This window comes from Callorhinchus milii, unplaced genomic scaffold (assembly GCF_018977255.1).
Source record: "Callorhinchus milii isolate IMCB2004 unplaced genomic scaffold, IMCB_Cmil_1.0 Scaffold30, whole genome shotgun sequence".
Lineage (NCBI taxonomy): Eukaryota > Metazoa > Chordata > Chondrichthyes > Chimaeriformes > Callorhinchidae > Callorhinchus > Callorhinchus milii.
The window spans coordinates 1,202,441-1,216,931 of record NW_024704771.1 but is presented as its reverse complement, the minus strand read 5'-3'; the positions used below and the strand labels follow the sequence as shown (position 1 = coordinate 1,216,931).

The following is a 14,491-nucleotide window of genomic DNA, read 5'->3' as shown; positions in this document are numbered from 1 at the left end:
CAACCCTATCAGTCAGACGTGCCATGAGACTATCACGTGATCACGAGACTTGTTCCATTAGACGAGTAGGCTCTCGTGGTGACCTCGGGATGATCTGATCAGAGGTTTGGTATAGTACTCATCACAGTGTTATAAAGCCAGGGTCCAACTTACGTAAGATAGTTAACTCCAGAGCATCTAGAAGTGGTTGCAGAGAACAACGAGGATTGAAAGCTTGGAGAAAGAAGACTGAAAGCTAGAAAACACAAGGCTTGATCGTTTGAAGAACTAAAGTTTGCTTGAGGTAAAAACAAAGTGCTGAATCTGCAACGCTCGGTAGTACTGCTCTGTTTTATTAAGATAGTCTGATGCTCTTTTATACATGTATTCATAATTAAAGTTTGTTTTGATTAAAACATCCTGAGACTCTGACCTATTGGTATTACTGAATACGAACTTGTTTGGAGTGGTTGCAAACACTCTAATAGTTCCCTGACACACTGAGTATTTACACAGGCAAGGCGGAGGGATTTATATATACATAGATGGATTCCCAGTGTATGTTGGGCTTATTGAAGTGCCCCATCAGTACTACCTTCTTTTTCTCACACACTCCTAATATGTTCATACAGTGACCTGTCATTCTCTCTGCTTTGGTTTGGCGTTTGCAGCAAACCCCAAATGTTAATCCAGCCATTTTCTCTTTCAGCTAATCTAACCGGAGGATTTCATTCCACGATTGATCATGGGACTCATGACTGATCCTATTCTCAACTACTTTAACATCTCTCTCTCTCTCTCGATGAATGGTCTCTCTCTCTATCTCTATCTCTATGTGCGGGATGTGTGTGTCTCTCTCTGTGATGGATCTCTCCCACTCTCTTTCTCAAGGGTCTGTCTTTCTCTCTCGCTCGCTCTCTCACTGTGTGGAGTATATGTTTGATAGATCACATTTCTCTCTGACATCTCATGGATCATCTCTCTCTCTCTCTCGCTCTCTGTGATGGATCTCTCTCTATCTCTATCTCTTTCTCTCTCTCTGTGAAACGTTTGCATGTGTCTCACTCACTCTCTACGATGGGTCTGTCTTTCTCTCAGTTCAAAGTAGAATCCCTTAAAACATTAAAATACATACTGAAGCATCAGTCGCTAACTTCACCATCTCTACACAGCCTGTGGCTGGGATCTCACTGACCCAGTGTCTGAGGTTGACGTTTGTACAATATCACGGGTTCACATACAGAACAGAAAGGTTTATTGTAATTGAGGCAAACAGTGACCAGCCGTGAGCTAAAGTGCACAGGTAACGCCAACAACAATCCAAACACTCGCCAGTCGACAGCTGAGCCTGTCCTCTCCCCACACGGCCGACACATATTCGCTGCTGCAGAGGGGCCAGGAGCAGGAACCATGGCTTATTTTACCCTTCCTAACCCTGGGGACCAATTTAACCTCCCGTTGTGACCAGAACAGGTAGCACAGACCTGCTGGGATACCAACCAGCAAACCCGTCTGTAAGCTGCAGCTCTGGCCACTGGACCATTGAGATGCACACACACATCCTCCCTTCCCTTGAGTTCAGAAGGTTGAGGTGTTTGAAATGCTAAAGGGATTGGATAGGGTAGCTACAGAGAAACTCCTTCCTCTGGTGGGAGAGGGGAATCCAGAACAAGGCGGCATCAACTTAAAATTAGAGCGAGGCCATTTCGAAGTGAATTCAGGAAAAAGGGTAGTGGAAATCTGGAACTCTCTCCCAAATGGCTGTGGATTACGGCTGGATCCATTCACATATTCAAGACTGAGGTGGATAGATGGTTGTTAGGTCAGAGTATCAAAGGATATGGGGCACGGGCGGTTAATTGGAGTTGAAGTACAGATCAGCTATGAACTTATAGAATGTAAGAACAGGCTTGAGGGTCTGAATGGCCTTCTCCTGTTCCTATATCGTGTCCAATTCACCCCCACTCTTCCCCCATCCCATACCCAAGACATCTCTTGATAAAAAAAAACCAATTCTCATGTTTCTAAATCTCTGACTTGGCGGAGAGAGATTTCCGCAGAGCATCAGATGATTTAGAAAGTCATCCAATGCACATTTCTTAATTCAGAAAAGGGTTATAACATATCGCACGTTAGTGCCATGTTTAGCCCGGGGGCTTTGGCTATGGAAGCTCGACCGTCCCCTGTTGTGTCAGAAATGAACCCATCTCGTTGCTCGCTCGCTGTTCTGTCCCGCACTGACCCGTCAGGTCTGAACGATTGAATCCTTTTATCATTGCCGATCCGTCCGGAGGCTGAAAAGCAGATAGACAAGCAGAAGGCGCGTGAGAGAGAGAGCCAGGGTTAGAGGGTACTGAGCCTGGCTCAGCCAGTAACACGCTCACCTCTGAGACACAAGGTTGTGGGTTCAAGTCCCTGAGCTCACAGTCTAGGCTGATGCTCCAGTGCAGTGTTGGAGGGTGAGCCGAGACTGTGAGCTCAAAGTCCCTGACGTGTGGCTTGAACTCAGAAATGTCTGACTCTGAGGCAAGTGTATGAGCGACTGGGCAAGGCTGACATGTGAGTTTAGCGGAGCTGAGGTCGGGGCTGGGTGGGGGGAGCCAGGCCTGCAGGGGTGGGGTGGGGGGGTGGACAGGGGGGAAAGAGCGTGGAGGGATTTGATATTAAAGTCAGTCAATGTAGTGTCTCCCAGCCCGAGTGTTGGTACCTGCTCAGGCCGTGCCGTCCGCTTCTCTTTCCTTTCACTCCTTTTCCTTACTGTTTGTGCTGAAATGAACAGAGATAACAGTTCGTCAACAACAACAACTAGTGTTTATATAGCGCCCTTCACGTGGGGTAGCGTCCCGGAGCTTACACACCCTCGTGAATACCCAGAGGGACATGATTCACAGAGAAGGGATTCACAGGAGATTATATTATAATAATCATCATCGCAATAATCCTGGCATTTGATATCAGTTCTTATCACATCGTTGAGATGTCTGAAAACGCTTCACAGGATTCACAGGAAAGTGTTGTGTCCGTGTGTTTTGTGGGCAAACCCGGCAGCCAATTTACGCACAGCAACATCTCACAAACAGCCATGAGGTGAGGGATGAATTTTATTTGGGGGATTGTCGGCCAGGACACCGGGAGAGAGAAACCCTCTTCTCTTTTCAAATAGCATCGCGGGATCTTTCACGTCCACCTGAACAGACACAGACGGACCTCGGTTTAATGTCTCAGCGCAGAGCAGGTGGTACTCACCTCGTCTGGTGTACAGGACGATGGAGAGCAGAAGGAGCCAAAGGAGCAGGAAACAGCAGTACGTCACAATCAACACCAACACCGGCAATGAGACACAACCAGAACCTGACACACAGCAAGTCAGCGTCAGCTACAGGCTCAGAACATACATAAACAACACATGTACAAACAACATGCAAACAATGTACAACACACAAACATACAACACACAAACAACACACAAACATGCAACACATAAACACAACACACAAACATACAACCCACAAACAACATGCAAACAACATGCAACACACAAACACAACACACAAACACACAACACACAAACACACAACACACAAACAACATACAACACACATACAACATACAAACATGCAACACACAAACACAATACACAAACATACCACACCATCAACATACAAGCATACAACATACCATCAATATACAAACATACAACACACAAACAACACACAAACATACAACACACAAACAGCACACAAACACATAGAATCATAAATAACATACAACACACAAACACACAACACAACAAACATAGATCACACAACAAACCAACAAACCAACAAACAAACAAACAATCACACAACAAACAGTAAACGACTCACTCTTGTGCTCACACACTTACTGTTGAAATCCATGACTTGAACCATCAGAAACAAGGCAACTCCGATCACAACCCATTCCCCTGTGGCCATCACAGTGACCACCCACAGCGACTCCTCTGGGGGGAGACAGATGTTCAAATGTGAGGAGGAGTCAGTCTAAGAGTCTGTCCACCTGTCTGTCTATCCCTCCATCACTGGCCATTAATCTGGAGTCAGGCCAGCGATCACCATGTCCAGCTTGGGCTTTCCTTCATGTGGAATCCACCACAAGCAACAACAGGAGATCATGAGAGATCACCAGAGAGCCATTGGGTTTGTGTTGGGCCAGACCAGCCCTAACCCTGCACTTACTTTGAGTTGAGCCGTCTCTGTCTGGCTGCTGGCACTGTGGGCTGGTGAAGCTTCTCAGACACAGGACACTGGTGGTGAGGCAGACCAGCGTGAGGGAGCCCGACAGCAGCAGTGAGATCACTGCCATCGTGGTGAAGAGGCCTGCGGAGGAGAGGGAGATACCAGAGGCACTGAGAGACCGGGAATCGCGTCAAACTCAAAAAACAGCCAGAACAAAGTACAATTCCACAGCGTCTTCCATGTTGGGAGGACGTCCCAAGGTGCTGGACATTCAGGGATTTGTAACGGAGCCGGGGGTTGGAGTGGGGAGGTGACCATGCACATGGTCAAAAATGAAGGTCTTCAGGCGCGACCTGAAGATGGAGAAGGAAGGGACAAGTCAGAGGGATTGAGGAAGAGTGTTCCAGAGTTTGAGGCGTATTGGCTGAAAGTGCGGCCACTGATGGACAAACAGGAGGCTGGAGCCAGTCCAGCGGAGGCAACGGGTAGCAGGTTGAGGAGTAAACAGGTCGATAGGGAGGTACCAGAGCATGATGGTATGAGTGTGAAGATCTGAAATTCATCCATTCAACGATAAAGGAGCCTGGCAGGGGCTGGTGTGATGGGGAGATGGAATTTACTCTGTGTAATAGGGAGCTAGTGATGCCTGGTGAGGTCTGGGTGTGTTGGGGAGTCAGTGGAGTCTGGCGAGGAGTATAGTGTGTGTGATAGGGAACCAGTGGAGCCTGGCGAGGGCTGGTGTGATGGGGGGGACAGAGTTTAGTGTGGTAACACTAAACAGCGCTAACGCACTGCCATGTCATGTCACACACCGTTATATCATGCCTGGTGAAAGGAGGGATGATGTTACCATTAATCAGGGCACAGGTCTGGCCACAGAGCAGAGTGACCAGAGACACGTCCATCAGCAACAACTTAATGATCCACTTTGGCCTGAGGTCGACCCCACTGTCTGTGAGAAACAAAAACTGAATCACTACACAGTGATTACACACAGTCACTACAACAGACAGTCACTACACCAGACTGTCACTACACACAGCCACCACACCTCACAGTCACAGCACCTCACAGTTACTACACCACAAAGTTACTACACACAAATATACAGACACACATACTAACACACTAAAACACACAGATATATAGACGCACACAGATACATTGGCATACATTAGAATATACAGCACAGAAACAGGCCATTCGGCCCCACTGGTCTATGCCGGTGTTTATGCTCCACATGATCCTCCTCCTGCCCTTCCTCAACTAAGCCTATCAACATAACCTTCTGTTGCTTTCTCCCTCATGTACCTATTTAGCTTCCCCTTAAATACACCTCTGCTACTTACCTCAACAACTCCTTGTGGTAGCATGTTCCACCTTCCCACTAATCTCTGCGTGAAGAAATTTCTTCTAACTTCTCTATTTGATCTATTTGTGACTATTTTCTATCGATGGCCCCTGGTTTGGGTTTCCCACAAGTGGAAACATGTTCCCTATGTCTACCCTATCATAACCTTTCGTCATTTTAAAGACCACTATCAGGTCACCCCTTACCCTCCGCTTTTCAAGAGAAAAGAGTACAAGTATGTACTTTCCTGATAGCTATAACCTCTCAGTTCTGGGATCATCCTTGTGAATCTCCTTTGCACCCTCTCCAGTGCCTCTACATCTCTTCTATAATGTGGGGACCAGAACTGCACACAGTATTCTACGTGTGATCTAACCAAGATTCCATAGAGGTTTATCATAACTTTCCTGCATTTCATTTCTAGCCCTCGGGATATGAACCCCAATGCCTGGTTTGTTTTTTTATGGCCTTACTAACCTGCGGTGCTACTTTTAGTGAATTGTGTATGTGTACCCCTAGGTCCCCAGGTACCCCTAGGTCTCCATTTAGGTTTGTATTTTCCAAGCTGTATGTGACTTCCTTATTCCTTTTAGCAAAATGTACCACCTCCCACTTTTCTACATCGAAATGCATTTGCCATTTAAATGCCTACTCAGCAAGGTTACTAATGTCTTGCAGTAATGTGTTGCAGTTCCTCCTCTGTATTAACTACTCCCCTTCGTCCACAAATTTTGAAATTGTCCTGCTGATTCCCGAGTCCAAATCATTAACTAAAATTACTAATAGTCTATTACCACAGATATACAGACACACACATACACAAATACAGATACACACACAAATACACAGACACAGATATACAGACACACACACACTGACACACACACACACACACACACAGATATACAGACACACACACACACTGACCCACACGTGTACAGATACAGATACACACACACAGCTATACAGACACACACACTGACACACACACACACACAGGTACTGATTCACACACACATAGATATACAGACACACGCACACTGACATACACACAGATATAGATACACACAGATACACATACGCACACTAACACACACTCACACACAAACACAGCCGTCGTGCAGTGAGCCGAGCTGATCAGATGCTGAGCTGGAGAGAGAGCTGAGGTGCTGTACCTTTCTGCCTCTGAGCACATTGCTCCCAGACCAGCACCGGCCAACGGGTGCCCATCAGCAGCACAGCCACCACTGCCAGGAGCAGGCAGGCCTGAGCCAGCGGAGACATGCCTACAGGGAGCAAGACAGTCTGTGTCACTCTACACCCTGTGTCTGTCTGTCACCATATACACCCTGTGTCTGTCTGTCACCATATACACATTGTGTCTGTCTGTCACCATATACACATCCTGTGTCTGTCTGTCACCATATACACCCGGTGTCTGTCTGTCACCATATACACCCTGTGTCTGTCTGTCACCATATACACATCCTGTGTCTGTCTATCACCATATACGCACCCTGTGTCTGTCTATCACCAGATACACCCTGTGTCTGTCTGTCACAATATATACCTTGTGTCTGTCTGTCACCATATACACACCCTGTGTGTCTGTCTGTCACCATATACACATCCTGTGTCTGTCTGTCACTGTATACACACCCTGTGTCTGTCTGTCACCATATACACATCCTGTGTCTGTCTATCACCATATACACACCCTGTGTCTGTCTATCACCATATACACCCTGTGTCTGTCTGTCAACATAAACACCTTGTGTCTGTCACCATATACACTCTCTGTCTGTCTGTCTGTCTGTCTGTCTGTCTGTCTGTCTGTCTGTCTGTCTGTCTGTCTGTCTGTCTGTCTGTCTGTCTGTCTGTCTGTCTGTCTGTCTGTCTGTCTGTCTGTCTGTCTGTCTGTCTGTCTGTCTGTCTGTCTGTCTGTCTGTCTGTCTGTCTGTCTGTCTGTCTGTCTGTCTGTCACACTACACAGTATGTCCTGTGGCTCAATGGTTAGAGCCCTCGCCTCGCAAGCGAGAGGACCTAGGTTCGATTCCCAGGCAGGGCGAAACATTGGGTAAGTTTCCAAACTCCACACACCCGCCTCTGTTTACCCAGGGGTAAGTAGGAACCCGATTGCTAGTTGATTGGCGGATCGTTTTTCAGGGGTTAAATAATTCTTTCTAAAATTATAATAATAATTTGGTCGCTTCAACCCACAGCTGTTTGTGGGACGCTGCTGTGCGCAATTGCTGTCGCGATTCTCCCACAAAATACACAGTCAATTCACTTTATGGTATAGTCTGTGAAGCGCTCTGAGACGTCTCAAAAACGTGATAAGGCACTGTATTGAATGCAAGGATTATTATTATCTATTAAGGTGAACTGGATGGACTTTGGTGTTGTTTGTCCAGCTAATTGTTGAGTTATTATTTACCGGATATCACAAGGCTGTAAGTGGTGTTCCTGATGGTGAGGCCATCGCTGACGATACAGGTGTATATCCCGCAGTCTGAGGGTCTTGCCATCTCGATCACCAGGCGGCCAGATTCCCCGGGCGGGGGGCCGGGGGCTGAGACGTTGACCCCGTCCTTCAGCCATGTGTAGGACTGAACCTGGCCAGACGCCAGGCACCGGAGCTCAATGGTGGAGAGCAGCGAGGACGAGTTGGTGGTGATGACGGGCTCGGAGAGAGGCACTGACGGAGAGCAAGGCAAGATGGCATTTACTACTGGCACACAGCGACTCTAGCCTGCCCCGCCATTCAATAAGATCATGGCTCATCTATTCTAACTACATCTACCGGCCTTAATCCCTTAATCCCTTCATCCACACGAAATCTATCAATCTCAGTCTTGAATATGTTCAAGAACTGAGCATCTACAACTCTTTGGGGCAGAGAATTCCATGAATTCACTATCTCCTCTGAGTGAAGAAGTTTTTCCTCAACTCAGTGCGAAAGGGCTTACTCCTAATTTTAAGACTGTGATTCCTGGTTATAGTTTCTCCAACCAGGGGAGATAGTCTCCCACTATCTATTCTGTCATGCCCCTAAATAATCTTATAGGTTTTTATAGGTTTCTTATAGGTGATTGGCTCGCGCCAATGGTGATTCTTGTTGTGGTGATTGTTGTGGTGGTGGTTGTTGTGGTGGTGGTTATTGTTGGGGTTGTTGTGGTCGTTGTTGTTGCTGTGGTGGTTGTTGTGGTGGTGGTTGTTGTGGTGGTTGTTGTTGTGGTGGTTGTTGTTGGGTTGTTGTGGTGGTTGTTGTTGTGGTGGTGGTTGCTGTTGTGGTGGTTGTTGTGGTGGTGGGTGTTGTGGTGGTGGTGGTTGTTTTGGTGGTTGTTGTGGTGGTGGTGGTTGTTGTGGTGGTGGTTGTTGTGGTGGTTGTGGTGGTGGTGGTTGTGGTGGTGGTGGTTGTTGTGGTTGTTGTGGTGGTGGTTGTTGTGGTTGTTGTGGTGGTTGTTGTGGTGGTGGTTGTTGTGGTGGTTGTTGTGGTGGTGGTGGTTGTGGTGGTGGTGGTTGTTGCGGTGGTGGTGGTTGTGGTGGTGGTGGTTGTTGTGGTGGTGCTGGTGGTTGTTGTGGTGGTGCTGGTGGTTGTTGTGGTGGTGGTTGTGGTGGTGGTGGTTGTTGCGGTGGTGGTTGTTGTTGTTATGGTTGTTGTGGTGGTGGTTGTTGTGGTGGTGGTGGTGGTGGTTGTTGTGGTGGTTGTTGTTCTGGTGGTGGTGGTTGTGGTGGTGGTTGTTGTGGTGGTTGTTGTTGTGGTGGTGGTGGTTGTGGTGGTGGTTGTTCTGGTGGTGGTGGTTGTTGTGGTGGTTGTTGTTGTGGTGGTGGTGGTTGTTGTGGTGGTGGTTGTTGTGGTGGTTGTGGTTGTTGCGGTGGTTGTTGTGGTGGTGGTTGTTGTGGTGGTGGTGGTTGTTGTGGTGGTAGTTGTTGTTGTGGTGGTTGTTGTGGTTGTTGTAGTGGTGGTTGTTGTGGTGGTGGTTGTTGTGGTGGTGGTGGTTGTGGTGGTTGTGCTGGTTGTTGTGGTGGTGGTTGTGGTGGTGGTTATGGTGGTGGTTGTTGTGATGGTGGTGGTGGTGGTGGTTGTGCTGGTTGTTGTGGTGGTGGTTGTGGTGGTGGTTGTGGTGGTGGTTGTTGTGGTGGTTGTTGTTGTGGTGGTGGTGGTTGTTGTTGTGGTTGTGGTGGGGGTTGTTGTGGTGGTGGTGGTTGTTGTGGTGGTTGTGGTGGTGGTGGTTGTTGTTGTGGTTGTGGTGGGGGTTGTTGTGGTGGTTGTTGTGGTGGTGGTTGTTGTGGTGGTTGTTGTGTGGTTGTGGTGGTGGTGGTTGTTGTGGTGGTGGTGGTTGTTGTGGTGGTGGTTGTTGTGGTGGTGGTTGTGGTGGTTGTTGTGGTGGTGGTGGTTGTTGTGGTGGTGGTTGTTGTAGTGGTTGTGGTGGTGGTTGTGGTGGTGGTTGTTGTGGTGGTTGTGGTGGTGGTGGTTGTTGTGGTGGTGGTTGTTGTGGTGGTGGTGGTTGTTGTGGTTGTTGTGGTGGCTGTTGTTGTGGTGGTTGTTGTTGTGGTGGTTGTTGTGGTGGTTGTTGTGGTGGTGGTGGTTGTTGTGGTGGTTGTTGTTGTGGTTGTTGTGGTGGTGGTTGTTGTGGTGGCTGTTGTGGTGGTGGTGGTTATGGTGGTGCTGGTTGTTGTGGTGGTGGTTGTTGTGGTGGTGTTGGTGGTTGTTGTGGTGGTGTTGGTGGTTGTTGTGGTGGTGGTGATTGTTGTGGTTGTGGCGGTGGTTGTTGTGGTTGTTGTTGATGTTGTGGTTGTGGTGGTTGTTGTGGTGGTGGTGGTTGTTGTGGTGGTGGTTGTTGTGGTGGTTGTGGTGGTGGTTGTGGTGGTGGTTGTTGTGGTGGTTGTGGTGGTGGTGGTTGTTGTGGTGGTGGTGGTGGTTGTTGTGGTTGTGGTGGTTGTTGTGGTGGTGGTTCTTGTGGTGGTTGTGGTGGTGGTTGTGGTGGTGGTTGTTGTGGTGGTTGTGGTGGTGGTGGTTGTTGTAGTGGTGGTGGTTGTTGTGGTGGTGGTGGTTGTTGTGGTTGTTGTGGTGGTTGTTGTTGTGGTGGTTGTTGTTGTGGTGGTTGTTGTGGTGGTTGTTGTGGTGGTGGTGGTTTTTGTGGTGGTTGTGGTGGTGGTGGTGGTTGTTGTGGTGGTGGTTGTTGTGGTGGTGGTTGTTGTTGTGGTGGTGGTTGTTGTGGTTGTTGTGGTGGTGGTTTGTTGTGGTTGTTGTGGTTGTTGTGGTGGTGATTGTTGTGGTGGTGGTTGTTGTGGTGGTGTGGTTGTTGTTGTTGTGGTTGTTATGGTGGTGGTGGTTGTTGTTGTGGTGGTGGTTGTTGTGGTTGTTGTGTGGTGGTTGTTGTGGTTGTTGTGGTGGTGGTTGTTGTGGTGGTGGTTGTTGTGGTGGTGGTGGTTGTTGTGGTGGTGCTGATGGTTGTTGTGGTGGTGGTGGCGGTGGTGGTTGTGGTGGTGGTTGTTATGGTTGTTGTGGTGGTTGTTGTGGTTGTTGTGGTGGTGGTGGTTGTTGTGGTGGTGGTTGTTGTGGTTGTGGTGGTGGTGGTTGTTGTGGTGGTGGTTGTTGTGGTGGTGGTTGTTGTGGTTGTGGTGGTGGTGGTTGTTGTGGTTGTTGTGGTGGTGGTTGTTGTGGTGGTGGTGGTTGTTGTTGTGGTGGTTGTTGTGGTGGTGCTTGTTGTTGTGGTGGTTGTGGTGGTTGTGGTGGTTGTGGTGGTGGTTGTGGTGGTTGTTGTGGTTGTGGTGGTGGTTGTTGTGGTGGTGGTTGTTGTGGTTGTTGTGGTTGTTGTGGTGGTGGCTGTTGTGGTGGTTGTGGTGGTGGTTGTGGTGGTGGTTGTTGTGGTGGTTGTGGTGGTGGTGGTTGTTGTAGTGGTGGTGGTTGTTGTGGTGGTGGTGGTTGTTGTGGTTGTTGTGGTGGTTGTTGTTGTGCTGGTTGTTGTGGTGGTTGTTGTGGTGGTGGTGGTTTTTGTGGTGGTTGTGGTGGTGGTGGTGGTTGTTGTGGTGGTGGTTGTTGTTGTGGTGGTTGTTGTTGTGGTGGTGGTTGTTGTGGTTGTTGTGGTGGTGGTTGTTGTGGTTGTTGTGGTTGTTGTGGTGGTGATTGTTGTGGTGGTGGTTGTTGTGGTGGTGGTGGTTGTTGTTGTTGTGGTTGTTATGGTGGTGGTGGTTGTTGTTGTGGTGGTGGTTGTTGTGGTTGTTGTGGTGGTGGTTGTTGTGGTTGTTGTGGTGGTGGTTGTTGTGGTGGTGGTTGTTGTGGTGGTGGTGGTGGTTGTTGTGGTGGTGCTGATGGTTGTTGTGGTGGTGGTGGCGGTGGTGGTTGTGGTGGTGGTTGTTATGGTTGTTGTGGTGGTTGTTGTGGTTGTTGTGGTGGTGGTGGTTGTGGTTGTTGTGGTGGTGGTTGTTGTGGTTGTTGTGGTGGTGGTTGTTGTGGTGGTGGTTGTTGTGGTGGTGGTGGTGGTTGTTGTGGTGGTGCTGATGGTTGTTGTGGTGGTGGTGGCGGTGGTGGTTGTGGTGGTGGTTGTTATGGTTGTTGTGGTGGTTGTTGTGGTTGTTGTGGTGGTGGTGGTTGTTGTGGTGGTGGTTGTTGTGGTTGTGGTGGTGGTGGTTGTTGTGGTGGTGGTTGTTGTGGTGGTGGTTGTTGTGGTTGTGGTGGTGGTGGTTGTTGTGGTTGTTGTGGTGGTGGTTGTTGTGGTGGTGGTGGTTGTTGTGGTGGTTGTTGTGGTGGTGCTTGTTGTTGTGGTGGTTGTGGTGGTTGTGGTGGTTGTGGTGGTGGTTGTGGTGGTTGTTGTGGTTGTGGTGGTGGTTGTTGTGGTGGTGGTTGTTGTGGTTGTTGTGGTTGTTGTGGTGGTGGCTGTTGTGGTGGTTGTTGTGGTTGTTGTGGTGGTCGTTGTTGTGGTGGTGGTTGTTGTGGTGGTGGTGGTGGTGGTTGTTGTGGTGGTGGTGATGGTTGTTGTGGTGGTGGTGGCGGTGGTGGTTGTGGTGGTGGTTGTTATGGTTGTTGTGGTGGTTGTTGTGGTTGTTGTGGTGGTGGTGGTTGTTGTGGTGGTGGTTGTTGTGGTTGTGGTGGTGGTGGTTGTTGTGGTGGTGGTTGTTGTGGTGGTGGTTGTTGTGGTTGTGGTGGTGGTGGTTGTTGTGGTTGTTGTTGTGGTGGTTGTTGTGGTGGTGCTTGTTGTTGTGGTGGTTGTGGTGGTTGTGGTGGTGGTTGTGGTGGTTGTTGTGGTTGTGGTGGTGGTGGTGGCAGTTGTGGTGATTGTTGTGGTGGTGGTGGTGGTTCTTGTGGTGATGGTTGTTGTGGTTGTTGTGGTTGTTGTGGTGGTGGTTGTTGTTGTGGTGGTGGTTGTGGTGGTGCTTGTGGTGGTGGTGGTGGTGGTGGTTGTGGTGGTTGTTGTTTTGGTTGTTGTGGTGGTGGTTGTTGTGGTGGTGGTGGTTGTTGTGGTGGTGGTGGTTGTTTTGGTGGTGGTTGTGTTGGTAGTGGTGGTTGTGGTGTTTGTTGTGGTGGTTGTTGTGGTAGTTGTGGTGGTGGTTGTTGTTGTGGTGGTGGTTGTGGTGGTGGTTGTTGTGGTGGTGGTGGTGGTGGTGGTGGTGGTTGTTGTGGTGGTGGTTGTGGTGGTAGTGGTGGTTGTGGTGGTGGTGGTTGTTGTGGTGGTTTTTGTGGTGGTTGTGGTGGTGGTTGTTGTGGTGGTGGTTGTGATGGTGGTGGTGGTTGTTTTGGTTGTTGTGGTGGTTGTTGTGGTGGTGGTTGTTGTGGTGGTGGTGGTTGTTGTTGTTGTGGTTATTGTGGTGGTGGTGGTTGTTGTTGTGGTGGTGGTTGTTGTGGTTGTTGTGGTGGTGGTTGTTGTGGTGGTGCTGATGGTTGTTGTGGTGGTGGTGGCGGTGGTGGTTGTGGTGGTGGTTGTTATGGTTGTTGTGGTGATTGTTGTGGTTGTTGTGGTGGTGGTTGTTGTGGTTGTGGTGGTGGTGGTTGTTGTGGTGGTGGTTGTTGTGGTGGTGGTTGTTGTAGTTGTGGTGGTGGTGGTTGTTGTGGTTGTTGTGGTGGTGGTTGTTGTGGTGGTGGTGGTTGTTGTGGTGGTTGTTGTGGTCGTGCTTGTTGTTGTGGTGGTTGTGGTGGTTGTGGTGGTTGTGGTGGTGGTTGTGGTGGTTGTTGTGGTTGTGGTGGTGGTTGTTGTGGTGGTGGTTGTTGTTGTGGTTGTTGTGGTTGTTGTGGTGGTGGCTGTTGTGGTGATTGTTGTGGTGGTGGTGGTGGTTGTTGTGGTGGTGGTTGTTGTGGTTGTTGCGGTGGTGGTTGTTGTTGTGGTGGTGGTTGTTGTGGTGGTGGTGGCGGTGGTGGTTGTGGTGGTGGTTTTTGTGGTGGTTGTGGTGGTGGTTGTTGTTGTGGTGGTGGTTGTGGTGGTGGTGGTAGTGGTTGTTTTGGTTGTTGTGGTGGTTGTTGTGGTGGTGGTTGTTGTGGTGGTGGTGGTTGTTGTGGTGGTGGTTGTGGTGGTAGTGGTGGTTGTGGTGGTTGTGGTGGTTTTTGTGGTGGTTGTTGTGGTAGTTGTGGTGGTGGTTGTTGTTGTGGTGGTGGTTGTGGTGGTGGTTGTTGTGGTGGTGGTGGTTGTTGTGGTGGTTTTTGTGGTGGTTGTGGTGGTGGTTGTTGTTGTGGTGGTGGTTGTGGTGGTGGTGGTAGTGGTTGTTTTGGTTGTTGTGGTGGTTGTTGTGGTGGTTGTTGTGGTGGTGCTTGTTGTTGTGGTGGTTGTGGTGGTTGTGGTGGTGGTTGTGGTGGTTGTGGTGGTGGTTGTGGTGGTGGTGGTGGCTGTTGTGGTGATTGTTGTTGTGGTGGTGGTGGTGTGTGTGGTGGTGGTGTGTTGTGTGGTGGTGTGTGGTGGTGGTGTGTGGTGGTGTGTGTTGTTGGTGGTGGTTGTTGTTGTGGTGGTGG

At 49.2% G+C, this 14,491-nt stretch overlaps 1 protein-coding gene across 1 annotated transcript in view; it reads right to left on the bottom strand.

Moving 5' to 3' along the window:
* Positions 1–1,059: 1,059 nt before the first annotated feature.
* Positions 1,060–14,491, bottom strand: part of LOC103172594 — a 15,282-nt gene continuing 1,850 nt past the window's right edge. Inside the window, exons 2-9 of the mRNA XM_042344759.1 lie at positions 7,985–8,245; positions 6,723–6,833; positions 5,047–5,148; positions 4,197–4,337; positions 3,866–3,961; positions 3,226–3,330; positions 2,687–2,745; positions 1,060–2,273 (exon numbers count right to left, since the gene is read on the bottom strand). Of these exons, the coding sequence (XP_042200693.1) occupies positions 2,142–2,273; positions 2,687–2,745; positions 3,226–3,330; positions 3,866–3,961; positions 4,197–4,337; positions 5,047–5,148; positions 6,723–6,833; positions 7,985–8,245 (1,007 nt within the window). The 3' untranslated portion in view covers positions 1,060–2,141. The remainder of the gene's footprint in view (positions 2,274–2,686; positions 2,746–3,225; positions 3,331–3,865; positions 3,962–4,196; positions 4,338–5,046; positions 5,149–6,722; positions 6,834–7,984; positions 8,246–14,491) is intronic.